Source organism: Ranitomeya variabilis, chromosome 3 (genome assembly GCF_051348905.1).
Source record: "Ranitomeya variabilis isolate aRanVar5 chromosome 3, aRanVar5.hap1, whole genome shotgun sequence".
NCBI classification, from domain to species: domain Eukaryota; kingdom Metazoa; phylum Chordata; class Amphibia; order Anura; family Dendrobatidae; genus Ranitomeya; species Ranitomeya variabilis.
The window spans coordinates 496648931-496673716 of record NC_135234.1 but is presented as its reverse complement, the minus strand read 5'-3'; the positions used below and the strand labels follow the sequence as shown (position 1 = coordinate 496673716).

Genomic DNA, 24786 nt, shown 5'->3' with positions numbered 1-24786 from the left:
AACCATATAGCCGAGTGCTCCCTTTGTCAGGATGGCCGGCGGCATAAAGACCCCCCTTAAGACGTTTATATAGGATTTACCTGGTTGATCCTGCCCTCCTTACCGCCGCTGCGGTTTATCGTGCTGTAATGCCTCCCCGAGGCCGGTGCTGCTACTGGCGCCATGCTACCACGCTGCCGCGTCCGGAAATGACGCGGCCGTCACGGCTGGAAGTGACGCGGCCACTGGACCCGGAAGTGACCACCTGGAAGCGGACTCTGGGGAACGCTGCGGCCGCATGCTGGAACCGGCTGCTGCTGGAAGCGGCCGCCACACTCACCCCCCGGGAGAAAGCGCCCGGACCGAGAGCCCCTTGAGCGGAGGAGACAGACCCGACCCCAGGAGCAGCGCTGCACTGGGGAGGCTGAGTGACCCCCCATAACAGGTATCAGCCGCAGATGTCTTGCGGCAGGAAAGGGAAAGGCTGGGCCCCACGATCCCCACCATCTGCACAGCACCGTCGGAGGAAAGGCTTGCCATTCTTATCCACAGTGGGACAGGAAAAACACTGGTGGGTAGAGTGGGGAGGGTCCTTTTAACCACTTGTTGTTCCTGTCCCACTGAGGGTAAGAAGGACGTCCTCCAATGGTGCTGTCAGGATGGTGAACTGGAAAACAGATTTCGTAGCCAGGCGCGATACGGGAGGATCTACTGGGGGAGATTGTGACCAATCTTTTCTTAGATACTGGGCAAAGGGATATTTGGACTCCATGGGCTTCTGCCCTGTGAATCGTTTATCTGGACGGATCCTGTGAGATTCAACAATTTGCTTAAACTCGGGATGAGTGGCGAACACTCTGTGAGCTCTTTTGGTCCTCTTAAAGGACACGGCCTGATCCATTTTAGATAAGGGTTCCTCCTCAAGTCTCAAAGCCTTACTCAATTAGAGAGTTGAGTCTCCTGATAGTGATGAAATTCCTCATCTAGGGATGTATCAGAATCGTCCTCTGAAACAGGTTCTCTACTAGCCCCGATGGAAGGGGAGCGAGAAATGGAGCCCTCAAAACCCGAAAACCGTTGATGGTCTGAGGATATGGCATGAGTCCTTTTCCTGGAAGAGGGAGAACTCCTTGGCAAGGTACGAACTCTGGAGTACGAGGGGTTCTGACCATCGGAAGCGTCGTCCGTATTAGTGCCCTGGTTAGAGGAAGGGTCTCAGAACGAGTAACTCTTTTGCTAGGGATGCCATAGACCGGGAAAGGGAGGTAGCCCACTCAGGGGGACTAGGCACACTGGGTTCAGTATCAGCAACAGGTGGTTCCTGAGCAGTCACCGGTTCACAAGCTGTGCACAATGCAGTATTGTGACCCCGGGGTAATGATACCTTACAAGAGGTACATGCAGCGAAAAATAGTGTGGGTTTTTCCATACTTTTTGTGAGGCTTTGGTTGAGACATAGTAAAGCCTGGAGGAAAGCGCTTACTAGCAGGGGAAGGGTTAAGCTATGTGTCTGCAGCTTACCCAAGTCCTGTGTCTTGAGTCCCCAGGGCAGGTCCGCAGTGTAGGCAGAGAAAAACGCTAGTCCTGAGGGCTGTGATAGGAAACGCTGGAGCAGTGCTGCAGCATCAGGGCTGTGCGTGTCCCAAGATGGCCGCCGAGACCAGAAAGTGGGAGCTCATCACAGGGAACGAGAAGCGCCAGAAAACGTGGGTGGGGCTAACTGCCGGTGGGCGTGGCCAAAACTCTGGCCTGTATTGAGGGGAAAACATTTTTTTTTCTTCTGCGGTTGCCTGCAGCGCCGCGACCGCTATTAGCGCCATCATTAGCTGCACTCCTTCGTGGGGTTGCCGCACTAAGGACAACCCACGGACACAGGCTTAAGGTGCGGACCTCCCATACCCCGGGGACCAGGACCCCCCTAGCGCCTCGGCCCCCGCAGTGTACTCACGGTAGATGCGGTGGGCCGGTGCTCAATCCACCGTCGCCATAGTCAGGGAGGGGGTGGAGAGCTTCTGCCGCCATGCGTCATCCGCTATATCAGTGGTGATGCAGAGGGGAGCAGCACAGACGCCATATATATCATGTCCGGCTATGCACCTGGCTCCAGGAGAGGTAAACGGAGGGCTACTCCATGTGGTCGCCTGCTATGGAGGGGGGAGATCGGAACGCGAAGGAACCGTTGCCCGTAATATGAGCTCAGGGCTGGCATCCAACGTTGCAGGAAAGGATACGGGAGGAACGCTCCACGTACTTGCCTGTTGATGATTCGGGGGAGATCGGAACCTATAAAGGAACAGTCGCCCCCATTCGCTCCAGTAAGGAAAAATAGAATAAAAAGTAAAAAGATAAAATAAAAACGGTGGGGTCTGAAAGCAGACCCAAGTGCCTCCTACAGACACTAAGCAAGAACTGGTTCACTTGGAGCCAGCAGGAGGGTGTATACTGCAGGGGAGGAGCTATTCTTTCTGTGTTTACTTAGTGTCCTTCCTAGTGGCAGCAGCATAACACCCATGGTCCTGTGTCCCCCAATGAGGCGTAGGAGAAACGTCTGTTAGCAGCAAGCAACACACACAGCTCTGCACTGCCGATGTTGAGAAGTGCAGGAGAGCTGAGCTCAGCTGTAACCAGCTAGTGATGTAAAACCACACGGCATTAGCTGGTTATAGCAGAGCTCAACTCTCCTGCACATCTCACTTGGGCTTAGTCTGTATATTAGGCTACTTTCACACTTACGTCTTATGGTGTACGTCGCAATGCGTCGTTATGGAGGAAAAAACGCATCCTGCAAAGTTGCCCGCAGGATGCGTTTTTTTCTCCATAGACTTACATTAGCGACGCATTGTGACGTATGGCCACACGTCGCATCCGTCGTGCGACGGATGCATCGTGTTTTGGCAGCCGCGACACAAAAAAAGTTCAATGTATTGTTCTTTTTGTCCGTCGGTTCCGCTTTTTCTGACCGCGCATGCGCGGCTGGAACTCCGCCCCCTCCTCCCCGCTCATCACACTGGGCAGCGGATGCATCGTAAGACTGCATCCACTGCCCACGCTGTGATAAATTTAGCACAACATCCGTCGGTACGTCGGGCCGACGGTTTGCGACGGCCTCGTACCGACGGAAGTGTGAAAGTAGCCTTAATAATATAATGTGCATTTCCTGTGCTTTGTAATAAAAAATGATGAGATTGTGGGAACAACAACTGAAGCCCTTGAATGAGTTGTCTATTACTTGTACTGCCCCTTCTTAATTGTTATCGACCCCCAAGTAACGTGAAATAAAATATACTTTGTGGTCCTGTGCCGTTACATTAGTGTTGGAGCTGTGTCTGACGGTGCTTATGCAAGACTTATTTCACATGAGTGCTGCAGACTATCACTTCCCTCCCTGAATTTTTTTTTAATTTTGCATGGGGGACTAAAGCATTTAAGAAAGGGCTGGTCTTTAATGACCATCAATATATCTTTTAACATCGCTGTTTTAGCCATAATCACTATTTCCCACGAATATCTCAGCAATCACATGTCCTACATACTCGCTTCACTTCTGCAAACGGTGATATTAACCCCTTCAACTGGTAGCTGCTTTTAGCTCTTCATCTACTGGAATAAATTCTCAAATGCTGGAAACAGAGAAGATTATCAGCATTCAGAGTAATTTGAGGCATTTATTTTCCATTAATTTAAATAAAACTTTAATGATCCAGCAAACAAGGTTAGATACATGAAACAGTCTTTCATTTTCAATATTTCCACAATGTCTAGAGGTTGTATGGTGATCGCACAAGACCCCCATATTGTACAAATAGTCACAAGCTAGAGGATTGTCCATCCCTCTTAGCAAGAGCTTTCTTCATTGGCAGATTTCACCTCCGTCTCCGACTGGCTTCCTGGAGCAGATTGACGATTTGAAGCCTAGGAAGAGAATTAGAGAAGGAAGGTCAATAGAATCAGCCCTCTGTCTATCAGCTAGAGCAAATATTCATTACTAAAAAGAGCTTAACTGGATCTTATGTGATCAACGAGATGCAGGGGTGCAAGATTACTTCAGTGGGGACTGGTCACTATGTCCACACACTTCCTCAGAGCCATCAATATTAAAACTTTAGGGGTGATTGCAGAGATACCAAGAGCCAGACCCCTTTGATCTAATATTAAATTGCCTATCTAGCATACAATACCAATTTTAAAGAAATAGGAACCTAGTTTCAAAGAAACCTATATGTGTCCCAGCGATCAGCTCTTTCCCATTTTGCCCCTCTCTGGTAGCTGTTTGTGCAGCAAACAGCCTCAGGCTGGTTTCACACTTCTAGATATTTCCAATACCGGCAAAAACAGTACCGGAGATATCAGTGTCCGTGTTTAATACTTTCGGCACACGTGTGGCAACCGTGTGCCACATCAGTACTGCACGTAACGGTGCATGGGAAGCAGCGGTACAGTTATCGCTGTTCCCTGGTGTCGGTTGCTGAAGACTGCTAGCATCATTGTCCCCTGCTCTGCCAGCGATTAGGGGAGAATGTTGAGTGTAATATTCAACGGATAACAGGGAGAGCAGGCAGCGGCTGATGGGACTATTACTTCCATGAGCCAACGCCTGCTGGCGTTAACAGTGAGAGCAGGTACTGGCTGATAGGAGTATTCATCAGCCTATGCCTGCGCTATTAATTAAATAAACAGCTTGGGTTCCCCTGTATTTTTGATAACCAGCCAGGCAAAACTGACAGCTGTGGGCTGCAACCCTCAGTAAGGTAGGCTATCAGTTTTAATTAATTATTTAAATAAATCATTTAAAAAAAAAAAAACAACAAAAAAACCAACAACAAAAAAAAACACGGAATGGGGGTTCCCGCCATTTTTGACAACAAACCTCACGGTGCAAAGATCTGCGGTGAATTCACTGAGCTGAATTGCGGTGAACTCAGTGACTTTTTCTCACGGCGCTGAGGTCACTGCAGTTCAGCCCGGCTGGGAATGTAGCTTGAGTGACTGGCAGTAACCTCGATGACATCACTGCTAGTCACTGATGCTGCACTCACAGCAGCTCATTCACCAGTGGTTCTCAGCCTGGACGGTCGCATGTCGGCACCGTCTAGGTTGAAAACAATTAATCTCCAAACATGGATTACGGTGTGGGACAGAACGTCGGACAGGTGAAGGATATTGTTGTTTTATTACAGAAGACGAGGGCTTCGGTGGAATAAGCGTAATAAGTGAATATAACTGTTTATTATTTTTAAATAAAAATGGAAAAGTGTGTTTTGTTTTGATTTCAAATAAAAGACTTTATTCTGGCTGTGTATTTACAATATATCTATAGGATTAGTAATGGAGTGGTGTCTTATAGACACCTCTCCATTACCCGTGGGTTTGATGTCACAAGCCAATACAAAAGGTGACATCAACCCACAAATATTACCCTATTCGCCACCGCTACAGGACAAGTGGGAAGAGCCGGGCAAAGAGCCAGAACTGGCGCATCTATTAGACGTGCCTTTTCTGGGCAGCTGCGGGCTGCTTCTTTTAGGCTGGGAGGGGGATCAATATCCATGGCCCCTTACCAACCTGAGCATACCATCTACCAGCTGTCTGCGTTAGCAAGGCTGATTGTCAAAAATTGGGGGGGAACCAAACAGTTTTTTTTTTAATTTATAGTCCAGGTGGTGGCTGATGAACACACCCATTAGCCTGCTCCTGCTCTCACTGTTCTTAGTGGCAGCAGGTGTAGGCTCATGGGAATATGGGAGTAGTAGTCCCATCAGCCGACGCCTGTTCTCGCTGTTATCAGTTGAATACAACTCATCATTCTCCCCTGCTTGCGCTGATCGCAGGGGAGAATGATAAGGCCAGTCTTCAGCACCCAGCTCCAGGGAACAGCACTAAAGGCCCCGTCTCACATAGCGAGATCGCTAGCGAGATCGCTGCTGAGTCACAAGTTTTGTGACGCAACAGCGACCTCCGTAGCGATCTCGCTATGTGTGACACGTACCAGCGATCAGGCCCCTGCTGCGAGATCGCTGGTCGTGTCGGAATGGCCTGGACCTTTTTTTGGTCGTTGAGGCCCCGCTGACATCGCTGAATCGGTGTGTGTGACACCGATCCAGCGATGTCTTCACTGGTAACCAGGGTAAACATCGGGTTACTAAGCGCAGGGCCGCGCTTAGTAACCCGATGTTTACCCTGGTTACCAAAAAAACAAACAGTACATACTCGCCTTTCGGTGTCCAGGTCCCTTGCCGTCCGCTTCCTGCTCTGACTGCCGGCCGGAAAGTGAGACCAGATCACAGCAGTGACGTCACCGCTGCGCTCTGCTCTCAGTGTACAGCGGCACTGTCAAAGCAGGAAGCAGACGGCAAGGGACCTGGACACCGAAAGGCGAGTATGTACTGTTTGTTTTTTTTGGTAACCAGGGTAAACATCGGGTTACTAAGCGCGGCCCTGCGCTTAGTAACCCGATGTTTACCCTGGTTACCGGGTGCTGCAGGGGGACTTCGGCATCGTTGATGACAGTTTCAACGATGCCGAAGTCGTTCCCCTGATCGTTGGTCGCTGGAGAGAGCTGTCTGTGTGACAGCTCCCCAGCGACCACACAGCGACAAAACAGCGACGCTGCAGCGATCAGCATCGTTGTCTGTATCGCTGCAGCGTCGCTGTGTGAGACGGGGCCTTTACTGTACTGATGCTTCCCAGGTGCCGATGCGTGTCACACTGATAACACACAAATGCCATCCATGTGCGAGACGTTTTGTGGCCCGTGCTGCTGTTAAAAAAGGGCATGTCAGCATTTTTTGCCCACGGACACATGGTCCGTGGAAGAACACTGACATGTGCACAGACCCATTCACTTGAATGGGTCTACGTGTGTAGGTGTCTTTGGTACATGTGAAAAAGAGGACTTTTCTCTGGAATTTTTTCTTTCTATTATTATTAAAAGAGGTTGTCCACTACTTTAGCATTCATGACCTATCCTTAGGAAAGGTCATCAATGTCTGGTCAGTCAAGGTCAGATACCCGGCACTCCAGCCGATTAGCTCTTATCGGTGTTGGCACCCGCAAGTATTCTCTTGCAGAGCTGGCTGTCTTCTGATAGTTGCTGCCGCAGGATACTACATATTCGCCTCCTGTTGATCATCAAATTGGTCAACTATCCTGGAGGAGATGATAGTCCAGCCAGGAGGTAGCATCAACTGATATCTGCAGGTGTTCATAGGAGTTGTGCCTGCACACAACCTGCTCAGGTCAGCACCTTCCTTTTACTTTCCTTTGAACCCAAAAGGGTACTACCCAATGGTCTTGTGTACTTTTGTTCCCCTATAGTTTTTGTACCAAGTCTCAGCACTCAAAGCAGGATACATGGCTGTACTTAACCCTTCATGACCCAGCCTATTTTGACCTTAATGACCTGGCCTTTTTTGCAATTCTGACCAGTGTCCCTTTATGAGGTAATAACTCAGGAATGCTTCAACGGATCCTAGTGGTTCTGAGATTGTTTTTTCGTGACATATTGGGCTTCATGTTAGTGGTAAATTTAGGTCGATAATTTTTGTGTTCATTTGTGAAAAAAAATGGAAATTTTGCAATTTTCAAATTTTTTATTTTTATTTTGTTAAAACGAGAGAGTTGTGTGACACAAAATAGTTACCGTAATAAATAACATTACCCACATGTCTACTTTACATCAGCACAATTTTGGAAAGAAAATATTTTTTTGCTAGGAAGTTATAAGGGTTAAAATTTGACCAGCGGATTCTCATTTTTACAACGACATTTACAAAACCATTTTTTTTTAGGCACCACCTCACATATGAAGTCAGTTTGAGGGGTCTATATGGCTGAAAATACCTGCACCCCCCCTGAAAAACTGCACACCTCAAGGTGCTCAAAACCACATTCAAAAAGTTTATTAACCCTTCAAGTGCTTTACAGCAGCAGAAGCAACATGGAAGGAAAAAATGAACATTTAACTTTTTAGTCACAAAAATGATCTTTCAGCAACAAGGGTAAAAAGAGAAACTGGACCCCAAAAGTTATTGTACAATTTGTCCCGAGTACGCCGATACCCCATATGTGGGGGTAAACCACTGTTTGGGCACACGGCAGGGCTCGGAAGGGAAGGAGCGCCATTTGGCTTTTTGAATGAAAAATTAGCTCCAATCGTTAGCGGACTCCATGTCGCGTTTGGAGAGCACGTGTGCCTAAACATAGGAGCTCCCCCACATGTGACCCCATTTTGAAAACTAGACCCTCTAAGGAACTTATCTAGATGTGTGGTGAGCACTTTGAACCCCCAAGTGCTTCACAGAACTTTATAGCGCAGAGCCGTGAAAATAAAAAAAAAAAAATTCTTTCCTCATAAATTATGTTTTAGCAAGCAATTTTTTATTTTCGCAAGGGTAACAGGAGAACTTGGACCCCAATAGTTGTTGCCCAGTTTGTCCTGAGTATGCTGGTACCCCATATGTGGGGGTAAACCACTGTTTGGGCGCACGTCAGGGCTCGGAAGGGAGGGAGCACCATTTGACTTTTTGAACGCAAGATTGGCTGGAATCAATGGTGGCACCATGTTGCGTTTGGAGACCCCTGATGTGCCTAAACAGCGGAAACCCCTCAATTCTAACTCTAACACTAATCCCAACACACCCCTAACCCTAATCCCAACCCTAACCACAACCCTAACCCCAACACACCCCTAACCATAACCCTAACCACAAACCTAATCTTAACCCAATTTCCAATCCTAGCCCTAATTCCAACCCTAACTCTAATTCCAACCCTAGCCCTAAGGATATGTGCCCACGGTGCGGATTCGTGTGAGATTTTTCCGCACCATTTTTTAAAAATCCGCAGGTAAAAGGCACTGCGTTTTACCTGCGGATTTACCACGGATTTCCAGTGTTTTTTGTGCGGATTTCACCTGCGGATTCCTATTGAGGAACAGGTGAAAAACGCTGCGGAATCCGCACAAAGAATTGACATGCTGCGGAAAATACAATGCAGCGTTTCCGTGCTGCATTTTCCGCACCATGGGCACAGCGGATTTGGTTTTCCCTAGGTTTACATGGTACTGTAAACCTGATGGAAAACTGCTACGAATCCGCAGCAGCCAATCCGCTGCGGATCCGCAGCGTGTGCACATAGCCTAATTCTAACCCTAACCCTAGTTCTAACCCTAATTCTCACCCTAACCCTAGTTCTAACCCTAATTCTCACCCTAACCCTAATTCTCACCCTAACCCTAGTTCTAACCCTAACCCTAGTGGAAAAATAAAAGTAAATATATTTTCTTTGTTTTATTATTGTCCCTACCTATGGGGGTGATAAAGGGGGGTTCACTTATTTTTTTTTTAAATTTCGGTCACTGTGATAAAACCTATCACAGTGATCAAAATGTACCTGGAACGAATCTGCCGGCCGATTCGGCGGGCACACTGCGCACGCGCCCGCCATTTTGTAAGATGCTTGAAAAAGACCACATTTTTGGTCGAAATGTTGCTGTACCATGGCTTAATAAATTTTTAACTTTGATGACTACACCTGGTTGGAGCGCTGTTCATCTACTTGAGTCATTTTGTAAGATGGCGTCGCCCATGGAGAAGACGGACGGACACCGGGAGGCTCGGTAAGTGGGGGGGGAAGGAGGAGGAGAAGATCGGAGCACTGGGGGGTGGGATCGGAGCACGGGGGTTGAGCAGACAGTAGGATGGGGGAGCGGACAGGAGGACGGAGGGGAGCGGAGCACAGGACGGAGGACTGGGCTGGAGATCAGTGGCGCACGCGCGTGCGTCAATATCATCGGCCATGGCTGGATTGTAATATTTCACCAGTTTTCATAGGTGAAATATTACAAATCGCTCTGATTGGCTCACACTCAACAGCCAATCAGAGCGATCCGGGCTGAAGTACCACTCCCCCTGTCCCTGCAGAAAGGGTGACATTGGCGTTAACCCTTTCACCCGATCTGCAGGGACGCGATCCCTCCATGACGCCACATAGGCGTCACAGGTCGGATTGGCATCGACTTTCATGACGCCTACGTGGAGTCACAGGTCGGGAAGGGGTTAACAGCCGACTCCTACTGCAGGCGGTACAGGTCACAACTCCTTTCTGCCAGTGCCATGTCTCAGACATAACTTTACATCAGGTATGCTGTAAATCACTTGCAATCTCGACGGGCAGTTACATCATTTTGAAGGAAGGAGGGTACAAACTGATTTAGGCGACAACATTGTCCATTTTTCTAAAATTATAAAATGTCTCAATTTCACTTACCCCGGAGTAAGCTGCTCTCCTTAAAATAATTCCTTCTGCAAGTAATGCTTTTGACGCCTCGTCAAACAGCTTGTCTTCTGCCACTTCTCCCGTTTTCTGGAGTTCTGTGTATGTTTCTACAAATCTGTAATAACCAAAAACGCAACAACTGAAGATTACCAAATGTATTTGCATTTTTATCTTCAAGCGGCTGAGTCCTTATGGACCAGTCTATGGCTTGTCTTTAAGAGAAGCTCACCAGAACAAGAACTAATAGGGCCATAGTTGGGAAGATGTTTCATGACTTTCCAGATCAAAGAAATATCTGCCAGACTACCTCAGGCTCTGTTCACATTAGCACGGATAGGTTCTACCAGCTTTATAGCAGTAATAGCAATAGGTTCTACCAGCTTTTGTCATTTGGACTGCAAGAATTCGTGCAGCGAGTAACCCTATGCTCGACACAAAAAAAATAACAGGAACCTGACAAACCTTATTAAAGTGAATGAGACCTTTCAGAATTCACCAGTAGTTTGACATGACTTTACTTGATGTGTGAAGACTCCATTCTAAACAGAAACCATGTCTAAAATGGAAGACTGCCTTTCTTTATCATTATCTTGGGCAGTGTAAAGTTGATCTTATACAGATATTTCCGCTCACCATGGAAAAGCACAATAGTCACTTCATTGGAACACTATAGCTCATTGTTAACCTGTACATTATAGCCCAAATGTACATTGTAGGAACATCAACTCTGGTCTAGACACCTCTAGCAGTCACTTTTATCGCTCTAAGAGAAGAACCAGGCGCTCCCTTTACACATAAGATAGTTCTTTGGTCTCAAATTGATGGGTTCAATCAACTTTAATGAGTATGAGAATGTTGCCATCTTTTTTTCTTAATGAACGCACCACCCCTCTGCCTCCTGACTTCCTCACTGCCAGGGGCGGTGCACTCCTAAAGACTGACAGTTTGAGATAATGGCATGGTCGCAGTGCTGCTAGTCAAAGACGTTTTGCCTCTGCAACATGGGAGAAGCACAAAGGAGACTGAGGCTAGTTGTGCGCAGAGATCTGGCCAGTTTCAGAGTGGCACCACATGCTCTATAGCACCGAGCCTATAGGCGGCACACACTCCTTGCCAAGGTAACTGGTCACTGGATGGTGGCCAATAACTTCGACAACATAATTCAAGGAGAAAAATACAGAGCATCGATGAACATTTCATTAAACAAAATTTTATTCCATAAATAGTACAAAGACATGTAAATAGCAAATAACATTATTTAGTAACTAGAGCAAAAATGAGTGCCTGAAATATGCTGGTGAAGCCCCCATCCCCACAACCCCCCTCCAAGTATTGCTGCCGATGTAAGGGCATACAAAAAAACCCTGCCCCGCCCTAAAAGAAGGGAGGTCGTATGTAACCAAACGCTGAGTATAGGCAAACAAGGGGCCACAGTGTGCCAAGCCTAAAGAGAAACACCTATGTATCCAACACGGATGTCCATAATAGAACTCCACAGTAACACCATTAATTATGGTGGATGAGAAAGGTGCTTCACTTACCAGTGAAAGGGGCAGGGTGGGGAGACAGTCGGGAGGTGGTCCCCGGCGCACGTTTCGCGGCCACACGGTGCCGCTTCCTCAAGGGGATTCGACAACATGTAGAATTAAAAAAATCCCTTTGTTCTTGACAATGAGTCCACATATAAATCCTGTCAGGACTGTTGAGATTGCAGTGTTTGTGTCATGGGATGGCGTCCCACTTGTGAGCAGTGATAAAGACCAGCACTCACATATATTGAGGTGGGCGCACGCTCCCTGGACATCCCGACCACATCACTCTAAGGTAATAACAATGAATTATTAATTCTGGTGATTCTGAGATGTGACCATGGCGGTAATGGGTAACCCCTAGAGGACTGGTTTTTCAAGCTACGGTGGTAATTGTTTATTGATATTGTAAGTGGCCAGGTACCAGTATTATATACTTAGTGGTGTATGTCCAGGGATTCATGCTCCCCTACTTTTTGCACAGCATTTTTTTATGGTTATGGTTCATTTGTTTCATTCACGTTTGTCTGTAAACTTTTAAATAATAAAGGAATTTTGTACTTTTTGACTAAATTGGGACTTGAGCATCATCTTTTTTTGTGGTGGTGTTGTGAACAACAGTGATGATAGGTCACATTGTCCTCTGCATGTATGGATATTTAGCTCTGTCATTATGACTGTATATACAATGCGGATAGGCCTTATAAGCTGTTATTCACATATATTGAAGTAGCTTTCTGAGGTTTATTCCATTAAATCAGCAGAAACATCATACATGACGTGTTTTGGCTCTACCCAAGACTTTTTTTTCTCAAACAAACATAACATATTTGAAAAAGGCTCAGAGTCGAAACACAATTTATGAGGTTTCCACTGATTTCATGGAATAAACCTCAAAAAACTACTTTAATATGCGTGAGTGCCGGTCTTTCCATCACTGTTCTTAAGAGTGGAGATGATTTTTAAAAAGAAGTAAATTGCAAAGTTGCGAGTTTTTACAAACACTTTGCAATTTTAATCATTTAAAGCAAACCCATCTGCAGGATTTTGCTAAGTAAACTACAGGTATTGTCACGTTGGCCGTGCTACACTGATTAAAACAATACCTGGGTGAAGAAATCCGTCTTGTGGTTCTTGTGTAATCAGTGCTCCGGGGCAGGTCTGTAGGCAGAGTCTTATCTTTCTGCTCTCAGCCAGAGAAACCAAGCAAAGTCCTGCTCACAGGCCGCCCCGAAGCACAACCATGTTCCTTATCATAGAAATAAAAGGGAGAGACAGACTGTTTGTGCCTTGGGGCGGAACTATAGGCAGAGTCTTATCTTCCTACTCTAGGCCAGAGAAACCAAGGAAACACCTGCCCGCTAAAGTTAAAATTGGTATTGGATAATATGTGTGACTGCAGACTTATGAATCCGCACTGTGTGCCGTGGGGATTCGTTGGTTTCTGAGTCGGGACTGGAGGATATGTATAAGTTATACACACTCCCATGCAGTGGGCATAGCCTTGCTCCCATACACTTATATGAAGCGAGGCCACACACCCTCTAGTCTGCCATGCCCACTGGACGGCCGCGTCACTATACACGATGAGGCCTCGCTCAAGGCATGTGAAAGTAGCGAGGCCATGTCCATTAGTCAGAATCTGGCAGGGAGTATGTATAACTCATACATACCCTCCAGTCCCGGCTCAGAAACCAGTAAATCTCTGCAGTATATAGAGACTGACTGCAGACTTAGCAATTTGGACTGGACCCCTGTAAAACTGCTTCAAATCTGAAAAAAAAAAATAGATGACATGTACATGAGATTTCGGAAAACATATTCAGTTTACTGGTATAGTAAAATGAAATGTTTTTCGTGGCAAAACCGCGAGGTGTGAACATAGCCTAAGGCTGGTTTCACAAGTCCAATATTGATGGTCCTAGACCAAACTGCTATGTCTAGAACGGCCACGAGTCTCCAGACCTGAACTCAATAGCCTCACATATATCTATGAAACGGTCGATGTAGGATCAGGAGACCCGAGGCCACACTCGCCCATGTGGAATCGGTGTAGTCTTAGTTTTATAGGACATCATCTCATGCGAATTGCAATATACCAACTACCTACGTTTTCATAAATCTTGATAATAATTACTATCTTTAATCGGTCATCCACCTTACCTTTCACAAACAGATCTGAAGTTCTTTCTGTACAAATGAAATATTCCCGAACTACCATACGTCTCATAAAATTTGCTGAAAAGAAAAAAAGAACACTGTCAAAATAGAAATACCACTCTGCAAAACAGCAATACCTCTCAACAATAAAAAAGAAATTACCACCAAAGGAATTTACACCAAATAAAGTAACCAACCATTTCTAATACATGTAAAATTACTGAACTCTTATGACTAATGATTAAGCTGGGCTACATAGCGACTTTAGCCAGGTCATAGTCACACTGTCAGGGCCGCATTGCACCACAATTATAGTCGACCTCGTCTTTATGTCCTCAGCAGGTTGCTGTGACTGTAACATAGTTGCAGAAGAGGCAAATCTGCTGGACATTCAAGTCACAGCCGTGACAAACTCAGTCACAACACGACCACATTAAAGGGGTTGGTCACTAATGCACAGCCACTTACCAATGGTCCCAAGGTGCGGAATGTATATATATATTTTTTATTTTAAATATAAATCATATATATCACTTGTACAGGCATTGTTCCTCTGATCTCAGAGATGTGTCTCCCTCCAGCTGCAGTTTGTTTTACTCACTCTCCATGGGTCCAGTTCGAGTGCTGAGACTAATCCGCTGCTTTTGTATGTTCTTGTCTGCAGCATTAAAGAAGTTGTCCACTACTATAACCTTTTTTTTTTTTTTTTTCCATAAATCTTGCTATTATGTGCCACTGAAAACATCCACTGTGTTTATTTTAGCAATATTACCTTTTATCATGCTGTAGCAGCACCTCTTTAGTGCTGGATCCAGCTCTCATGGGGTTAACGACAACTTCCTTTCTCCTGACTTACTGTGCTCTAATACTACAAGTTCCATGATGCATTGCACTCGCCTGTAACTCTGCACCTGGCACACCCACTCCAAAACACACCCCAATCCCTCCCTCCTCTCCCCCCCTCTATCCTCAAAAAGATTTGGGATGTCATTTCTGTCCAACCTCCTCTTTTACATTTGTCCAACCCACACTCCATTACACGGATAGATAGATAGAAGGATAGATAGAAGGATAGATAGAAGGATAGATAGAAGGATAGATAGAAGGATAGATAGAAGGATAGATAGAAGGATAGATAGAAGGATAGATAGAAGGATAGATAGAAGGATAGATAGAAGGATAGATAGAAGGATAGATAGAAGGATAGATAGAAGGATAGATAGAAGGATAGATAGAAGGATAGATAGAAGGATAGATAGAAGGATAGATAGAAGGATAGATAGAAGGATAGATAGAAGGATAGATAGAAGGATAGATAGAAGGATAGATAGAAGGATAGATAGAAGGATAGATAGAAGGATAGATAGAAGGATAGATAGAAGGATAGATAGAAGGATAGATAGAAGGATAGATAGAAGGATAGATAGAAGGATAGATAGAAGGATAGATAGAAGGATAGATAGAAGGATAGATAGAAGGATAGATAGAAGGATAGATAGAAGGATAGATAGAAGGATAGATAGAAGGATAGATAGAAGGATAGATAGAAGGATAGATAGAAGGATAGATAGAAGGATAGATAGAAGGATAGATAGAAGGATAGATAGAAGGATAGATAGAAGGATGGATAGAAGGATAGATAGAAGGATAGATAGGATAGATAACAAATAGATAGCTAGATGAATACATACAGATGTACCTATATATCTATGTCTATTTCCATAGATATGTCCATATCCATGTTTCTAAACCCCTTCACCCCTTGAGCTTTTTTGTTTTCGTTTATCGCTCCCCTTCTTTCCAGAGCCATAATTTTTCCGTCAGTATGGCCATGTGAGGGCTTATTTTTTGCGGGACAAGTTCTACTTTTGAACGACACCATTGGTTTTACCATGTCGTGTAACAGAAAATGTGAAAAAAATTCAAAGTGCAGTGAAATTGCAAAAAAAGTACAATCACACACTTGTTTTTTGCTTGGCTTTTTTGCTAGGTTCACTAAATGCTAAGGCTGTGTGCACACGTTGCAGATTTGATTGCAGATCCGCAGCGTTTTTTGCCGCACAGAATTGCATCAAATCCGCAGTGTAGTGCACAACCAATGTAAGTCTATGGGAGCCACAGAATTGTTGTGCACATGCTGCGGAAAAAGCCGCACCGAAACGCAGCTTTTTTTCTCGCAGCATGTCACTCCTTTTGTGCGGCTCTGCAGCGTTTCTGCACCTTTAGACTTTCATTGATTCGGGCACATCCGCAGCAAAACCGCAGATATAAAAAAGATCTGCAGTTTTGCTGCGGATGTGGGTCCGAGAAACGCTGCAGTTCGGGAGGAGGGGTGTGTGGGCAGAATGTGGGCGGTGATTGTGTGTGTGTGCGCTGGGTCTGCGGGTTGTTCGGATGTTTGCGGGACTGTTCGTGGGTGTGCAGGGCTGTTCGGGTGTGTGCGGGACTGTTCGTGTGTGTGCGGGACCGTTCGGGTGACTGCCTGGCTGTTCGGGTGTGTGCGGGACTGTTCGGGTGTGTGCGGGGGGTCTTTTGGGGTGTGTGTGCAGGCATCATCCGATGGGACTACAAGTACGCATCATCCAATCTGCAGCTCATTCGGATGTAATCCGGACAGTAGACACACACCCTACGCTATCCATACATCTATCAATAGATATATCTATCCAGATATATCTATAGATAGATATATGAATAGATAGATGTATGCATCTATAGATCTATCTATATGTAGATATGTCTTATCCATTTCATCTATCTATCTATCTGTATGTAATGGAGTGTGGGTTGGACAAATGTAAAAGAGGAGGTTGGACAATGACATCACAAATCTTTTTTTTTTGTTCAATACTACATCTTTATTGAGCTTTCAAAAATGCACCAAAACGCATAAAAACCGCGCAAAAACCGCACCAAAAGCGAATTAAAAACTGCATCAAAACCGTGCAAAAAAACTGCATAAAAAAACACATCAAAACCGCACCAAAAACTGCATCAAAACCGCAAAACTGCATCAAAACCGCACCAAAATTGCATCAACACCGCACCAAAACTGCACCAAAAACTGCATCAAAATCGCACCAAGTTTTGATGCAGTTTTTGGTGCAGTTTTGATGCTGTTTTTGGTGCGGTTTTTGTGCGGTTTTGATGCAGTTTTTGGAAATAAACGGAAAATGTGCATGATTTGAAAGGAAACATACATGAAAAAACGGATTCCGAGGCCGGATTCATCATTTCATATCTCAGTTTCATATATTTTTTGCCGGATCCGTCGCTGTGCGTTTTTTCACCAGACAGAAAAAACGTTCCTCTGTATGTGTTTTCCGTCCGACAGAAACAGCTTTTTTGACCGATCCGGCAAAAAACGGATGAAACGTGTGGCCATCAGGCGCTAATACAACTCTATGAGAAAAAAACGAATCCGGCGGAAAAAAATGGATCCGGTTTTTTCAATACTCACCGGATTGTGCCTGACGGCAAAAACCTGATGTGTGAAAGCAGCCAGATATATGGATAGATACTTCTATGTATCTATAGATATATCTATCTATAAATATATCTATAGATAGATATATCCATAGATATATAATAGATAAAACAATTTGCAAAAGAAAATACTATATAACAATTAATAAAATTACCTATAAAATTCTTAATAAAATGTTGACCATAAAATTGGACCCATATAAGAACACGTGGACAGTCGTGAAAACACCACACAAAGAAGACCGAGAAAACGACCATAGATCCACTAAAATCAATTTTATTTATAATAAAGAATGATAAAAATCGCAATACGGAGGAAATCACAAGTTTCAATATTTATAAGACGCTGTAAACAATCAATATATCACATAGCACTGAGACAATATATTCACAAATCATATGCACAGAGAAATGCCCAAAATACGTGAAAAAATCTGTGAAATGCAATAAATTGATAAAATAATTAAAAAATATAATATAAAAACGTGAGAAATATATTAAAATAGAAAATCCTAGTGTGTATGTGCAAATATGCAAAAAAATCAAAAAGGAAAAAGAGGGCATAAAAAATGCGCTGATATAATCAGTATAAAGGCATCAGTGCCAGGTGACAGGTACCGGGCATGCACGCTGTGATAATACAAATGTCCACAAGAAAAAGTATTTTAAACTTACTGAATATAGTGCGTGGCCCAGAGATCCAAATAGCAGCGTCTACCTCTACGCGCGTTTCGGCGCTATTGCCTTCGTCCTGACGAAGGCAATAGCGCCGAAACGCGCGTAGAGGTAGACGCTGCTATTTGGATCTCTGGGCCACGCACTATATTCAGTAAGTTTAAAATACTTTTTCTTGTGGACATTTGTATTATCACAGCGTGCATGCCCGGTACCTGTCACCTGGCACTGATGCCTTTATACTGATTATATCAGCGCATTTTTTATGCCCTCTTTTTCCTTTTTGATTTTTTTGCATATTTGCACATACACACTAGGATTTTCTATTTTAATATATTTCTCACGTTTTTATATTATATTTTTTAATTATTTTATCAATTTATTGCATTTCACAGATTTTTTCACGTATTTTGGGCATTTCTCTGTGCATATGATTTGTGAATATATTGTCTCAGTGCTATGTGATATATTGATTGTTTACAGCGTCTTATAAATATTGAAACTTGTGATTTCCTCCGTATTGCGATTTTTATCATTCTTTATTATAAATAAAATTGATTTTAGTGGATCTATGGTCGTTTTCTCGGTCTTCTTTGTATAGATATATAATAGAAAGGCCGATGTTTCTAAGGCTACTTTCACACTTGCGTTTTTAGCAATCCGTCTTTTGGGGAAAAAAACGGATCCTGCAAATGTGCTCGCAGGATGCGTTCTTTACCCTTAGACTTGTCTTAGCGATGAATTGCGACAGATGGCCACACGTCGCGTCCGTCGTGCAACGGATGCGTCGTGTTTTGGCGGACCGATGGCACGAAAAAACGTTCAAGTGAACGTTTTTTTTGTCCGTCGTGTCCGCCATTTTCTACTGCACATGCGTGGCCAAAACTCCGCCCCCTCCTACCCGGACTTCAGAATGGGCAGTGGATGCGTTGAAAAACTGCATCCGCTGTCCACGTGCACAAATTTACCAATGTGCGTCAGTATGTCGGCCCGACGTATAGCAACGGACCCGTACCGAAGCAAGTGTGAAAGAGGCCATAATGAGCGTTTAATTTAATTAAAAAAAACGGAAAAAAAAAGGCGTGGGCTCCCGCACAATTTTCTGCACCAGAGGGGGAAAGCTGACGGCCTGGGGCCAATATTTGTAGCCTGCTATAAATATCAGCCCTCAGCTGTCTGCGTAGCCTTTACTGGCTATTAAAATAGGGGGACCCCACCCAAAAAAAGACGTGGGGTCCCCCTATACTTTATAGCCAGAAAGGCTATGCAGACAGCTGAGGGCTGATATTCATAGCCTAGAGAGGGGCCATGGATATTGGTCCCCCCCCCCCCCCCCGGCTACAAATACCAGTCCGCAGTCGCCCCGGAAATGGCGTATCTGTAAGATGCGCCAATTCTGGCACTTAGCCCCTCTCTTCCCACTCCCGTGTAGCGGTGGGATATGGGGTAATAAGGGGTTAATGTCACCTTGCTATTGTAAGGTGACATTAAGCCGGGTTAATAACGGAGGGGCGTCAATAAGACGCCTATCCGTTATTAATCCAATAGTAATAAAGGGTTAATAAAACACACACATTAGGAAAAATGTATTTTAATATTCTTCATTTAACCATACTTCAGCGCCTGCAAAAAACGTAAACTAATAAACCGTATACTACCTGTCCGCCGTAGTCCAATTAATAATGAGTGTCCCACGACGATCTCCCCTATAGAACAGTGACATCGGGTGATGTCACTGCTCTATAGGACCTTCAGTGACACACTGACAGGAGACAATGGCTCCTGCAGTGCATCACTGAGGTTACCTGAGTTCAAAGTCTCACTTTATGGCAATTGCTGCCTGGGAAAATATCTCACACAGCAATAGCATAAAGTGAGACTAGGGACTATTTTCTCACAGGGGTGTAGGAATACATTGTGAGGAATACATTGTGGAAGGATACCTTCCATCATTGTATTCCTGGAGCCCCTGGAGAGCAGTCGCATCAGCAGATGCTCCTGCTCTAACGGGAGATCGTCGAGGGACACTCGTTTTAATTGGATTTCTGTGGACAGGGAGTATATTGTTTGTTTATTATTTTAATATTTTTTATAGATGACACTGGCTTTGGGGATCAAGGTGACAAGTGATGGTGAGTATGTACTCTATGTTACATGTACTGTATGTATGTTGTATGTATGTACGTACTGTATGTGGCATGTTGCATGTCATTGCATGTCGTATGAAGCATGACATCGCATGTTGCATGCTATCGCATATTGCATGTCGTCGCATGTGGCATGTCATTGCATGCTGCATGTCATCGCATGTCACATGTTGCATGTCGTCGCATGTCATCGCATGCTGCATGTCGCCGCATGCTGCATGTCGCCGCATGCTGCATGGCGCCGCATGCTGCATGGCGCCGCATGCTGCATGTCATCGCATGTGGCATGTTGCATGTCGTCGCATGTCATCGCATGATGCATGTCGTCGCATGGTGCATGTCGTCGCATGGTGCATGTCATCGCATGTCGCCGCATGGTGCATGTCGCCGCATGGTGCATGTCGCCGCATGGCGCATGTCGCCGCATGGTGCATGTCACATGCTGCATGTCATCGCATGTTGCATGTCACATGTTGTGTGTTACATGTTGTCACATGGTGTGTGTTGTATGTATGTACTGTACATGTGGTTTTTTTTTGTTTGTTTTTTTTACATTCAACACATGAGCCGGATGATGGGACTACTACTGTCCCATCATTGGCTAATGTGTCACTCACTGTCACTGTAGCAGGCAGAGCCCGATGGGACTTGTAGTCCCATCGGACGATGCCTGCACACAGAGACACACACACACACACACACACCAATGACCACCCCTGCAGCAGACCCCAGCACCGCCCATACCGCACGCAGAGCTCCGGCCCGCACATACCGGCGCCGGCACGCAGAGCTCCGGCCCGCACATACCGGCGCCAGCACGCAGAGTCCCGCACATCACATCGTGGATTCCCCGCACAGCCCCGCCCGCCCACCCCAGCGCCGCCCACAGCCCAGTCACTCTTGATGAGTGACTGCTGACTGTGAGGCTGGCTCACACCTGCTGCTGACGTCACGTCAATTTCCAGAGTCTGGAAATTGATGAGACGTCGGCGGAAATAAGCGGCAGGTGCAGCCTGGGGGTCACGTGACCCGGACTCACCCGCCGGAATAGCGCCGCTCACAGGCGAAAACGGCAATGAAAGGTATTTGCACAATTCATTATGGGCCCCGGTGGGATACATTGGGGAGTTAATTGAAAGTAGTGGACAACCCCTTTAACCTGATGTGGACAGCGCTGCAGCAAATAGAGGCCTGGAGTCACTCAGCTCATTGATTGGCTGTAGCGCTGGCCACGATGTCGGGGCTGCAGACAATAACAGACACTGAGCAGCGGTGCACACTGTGCTGGACCTGGGGAGTGAGTATAAAGCAGTTTAAAAAAATACTGATGAGGAGAACAGTGGTTTTCTGAAACTGGAAAATCTCTTTAATATATGGAATCATTCTGGGATCTTTGGACGTGTGTCATGGCCAAAGACTCTGTGTAGTTCTGGCTTAATTTGTTGACCCGGGTAAGGACAACATATCGCAGACATGGGTCTATTAGTCCTAACACGCATAAAAATATTACTGTACTGTTGGCCAACAGGAGTACACGCAGAATACAGAGAACTCACAGGAAGGCCTCATTCAGACATCAGGCAGCTTGTTTTACAAACGCAAAAAATGTCATTGGTGGTTCAGTATGCACCGATGTCATCCGAGTGCTGCAAGTGGTTTGCACAGGCCCACAGACTTGTACTGGTAATTTTCACACACCGTTTATAAGAGAAAAAAAAAACAACCAAAAACACAGGCATGTGAACAACCCTCGGATTATAATGGGAAAGTACTCTATCCATGAGAGAAGCCATACTTAAAGGGATGTTTGAATGAGGCTTTATCGCTTTATCAGTGTAGGACTGGCACCCACTCGTTGGTCCTGTCGAGGCTTGTGTCCGAACACCCCCCCAAAACTGGATTCAGGCAACACATTCACTGTCAGCACCATTATAGTCTACGGCCCCCTCAGGGCATAAGCCCAAATCCAGTTTTGAGGGGGCGTTTGTACGCAACGAGCAGTTGCCAGGACGCAGAGTGAAAGTCCCCTCAGCAGCAGTGTAGCAATCAGATGCCACCCATACCCCTTACTGCATGTATGAGCCCCCTACCCAGGTACAGCCGACACTTACGCCCGGATGACATCTTCGCTGTACAGAATCTCTGGTACGTTGTCCGGCAGCTTGTTCCTGCGGTTCAGCGGCTTCTCGTAGGTTGGTTCTCTCTTTGGTGGAAAGGCGGCGTACACATCGTACCAGACGGGCTTCTCCTTGGGCTTTATGACTCCGGCACGCATCAGATCTCGTGTTCTATCAGACAGAGGCCACAGTTACACATCTGCCTGAATACGGACACACTCACGGGGTAACAGGTTTGGATGCAGGGGCGGACGCATCATTGGTGCAGCCACACAGGGGCCCAAGAGATAAGGGGGCCACTAGTACCTCCAAAGCAGGTGCAATTGTGCATTATGAGGTGCAGGGGGACCTTATATTATGCTTGGACAGGGGCCTGTTCCCACTAGTGTTTGGATATAAGGGGCATCCACAGACAACACTCCCCCATAGTGACCGTATTCATCGCCGAGCCCCCGTGATAAGTGACAATGTCACCCTGACTGCGGCAGTTTAGCCATTTTATTCCATAGGTCAAAAGTGATCATCACATGACCAGAAAGGGATGTGACGGGACCGTATAAAATGTAATCAATTAATAGGATTATAACGTACAAGAAGAAAATAATCTCAAAACCAAGATACAAGGTGATGAGGCTGGTGACTAGCAAACCCCGGGCACCACATCACCATGCAGCGTCCATCCCCCAGTAAGGGCACAACACGTACCTGCTGAACACAGTGCCCAGCTTCTCCAGCCTGCTGCCTGTGCCTGCCATGCTGCGGGGGAAGGACGGCTTCCTGCTCCCGCAAATCCAAGCATCGGTCATCTACAGTGCGGGCTGGCGACTGAAACCGCAGCGGCCATATTTCATACTGGACACCGCTGCCCAAAAGCCGGCTTGTATTGCTAAATAGCACGACACTTTACGGCAGTGCACTTATAATACGAGCGCGACAGAATGGATTAGCTCGTTATTACCACAGCAGGCAGATTAATCAAACGCCGAGCAATCCGACCAAGACCGTGTTAGGTTATGTACATAGTTCAAGCCGTTACGACAGTGAAGAGGGCTCACAAATCACATGCTCTATGGAATGTGTCCCAATGGCAGCTCAAGGAAGGACGGGTTGTGCCCTGACATCAAACCAAACCTGTGTCTGTCTCTGACAAACAACTGTGCTTGAGCCGGCAATCTCTTATCTAGCCTGTGACAAACCACCAATCAGGAGACGGAGAATGGTGACGTCACGGACACGTGCTTAGATGCTCCAGCCAATGAGAGCAGGGTGCCCGGAGTTTCAATTTCAGTTGATGTCTCAGTCAGCACACACACAGTGACAGCAGCACAGATAGACATGGAGAAGAGCGTTACCTCAGGAGGGTCCAAGGTAATGATGGCGGGCAGCTCTCCCGGCACACAGAGGAGCGCTGAGCCTGCAGCCCGGGACTGACACGCTCTATGGGGAGCCTCGGTGTAGCGCGTGTGTGCTGTGTGACGTCGCCCTCCCCTCACAGCAGCCAGTAATGATGATAAGTACAGGCCAGACGGCGAGGTGACTGACAGTGGTGGCTCCTGTGTGTGTAGGGAACAGTCAGTGATGCTATAGAATCTGATGCCACAGGACCAGGGATGAGACCCCTAACTGATTAGTTTTGGGCTGGTAGTGGACACCCAGAATGAACAGAACTTCTCCTGGAAGTTTGTAATGAGAGAGCGTTTGGGTCACCATTGACTTCTATGGGGTTCGGCTAGAGTTCTGGTATCAAACTTTGAACTGTAGTTCTGTTGAACCCGACCATCAACGGGTCCGCTCGTCCCTGCGCCGATGGTTTGTGGGGTCCAGTCGGTTAGGTCCGTTTATAAGCTAGAGATGAATGGATCGTTTCAAAATTGACGACTTTTCCAAATATTCACCAGAAACTTCAATTTACGCCGCAAAAACTTGCTGCAAATCACAATATTACAAAACCCTCAAATATGACAGAAAATCCATGTATAGCATTCTGAGCTCTCCCGGGTGTATTGCACCTATATAGCACTCTAATGCAAGCAGCCGTATTAGGATTCTTTCACACTTCCATCTTGAGACGGCCGTCATAATGCGACATATCGACGGATGTTGTAAAAAGATCGGCAAACGGATGTAACGCATCCAGTAAGGCTACTTTCACATTTCCGTCGGTAGTTGCCCGTCACAAAGCGTCGTCGGTGCGACGTACTGACGGAAGTGTGTGCTTTCACATTTCCGTCTGCCGTCCCAGCCAGGAAAGAGACATTTCCTGCCGGACATGCGCAGACGGAAAACAGGATACAACGCCCAGAAAAACGTTCCCTTGAACGCTTTTACCAGACGACGGCCCGCCAAAACCCGACGCAACAAGCGCACGACGGACGCAACGTGTGGCCATACGTCGCGATCTGTCGGCAATACAAGTCT

At 46.0% G+C, this 24786-nt stretch overlaps 2 protein-coding genes across 6 annotated transcripts in view; one reads left to right on the top strand and one right to left on the bottom strand.

The window, feature by feature from the left end:
* Positions 1 to 3624: 3624 nt before the first annotated feature.
* Positions 3625 to 23622, bottom strand: MRPS23 (mitochondrial ribosomal protein S23). Its single transcript, XM_077296827.1, has 5 exons — positions 23074 to 23622; positions 22363 to 22539; positions 13947 to 14021; positions 10246 to 10369; positions 3625 to 3891 (listed from the first exon to the last, which is right to left on the bottom strand). The coding sequence occupies exons 1-5, from the start codon at positions 23172 to 23174 to the stop codon at positions 3814 to 3816; spliced, it is 555 nt and encodes a 184-aa protein (XP_077152942.1). The 5' UTR covers positions 23175 to 23622; the 3' UTR covers positions 3625 to 3813.
* HJURP (Holliday junction recognition protein) overlaps positions 23452 to 24786 on the top strand; it is a 61199-nt gene continuing 59864 nt past the window's right edge. For 2 of the 5 annotated variants that reach the window (XM_077296824.1, XM_077296823.1), the window contains exon 1: positions 23581 to 23736. In XM_077296824.1, coding sequence (XP_077152939.1) covers positions 23704 to 23736 — 33 coding nt within the window. In that variant the 5' untranslated portion in view covers positions 23581 to 23703. Of the gene's footprint in view, positions 23737 to 24786 lie in introns of all 5 variants that reach the window. The other 3 variants (XM_077296826.1, XM_077296825.1, XM_077296822.1) reach the window with 2 other exon arrangements.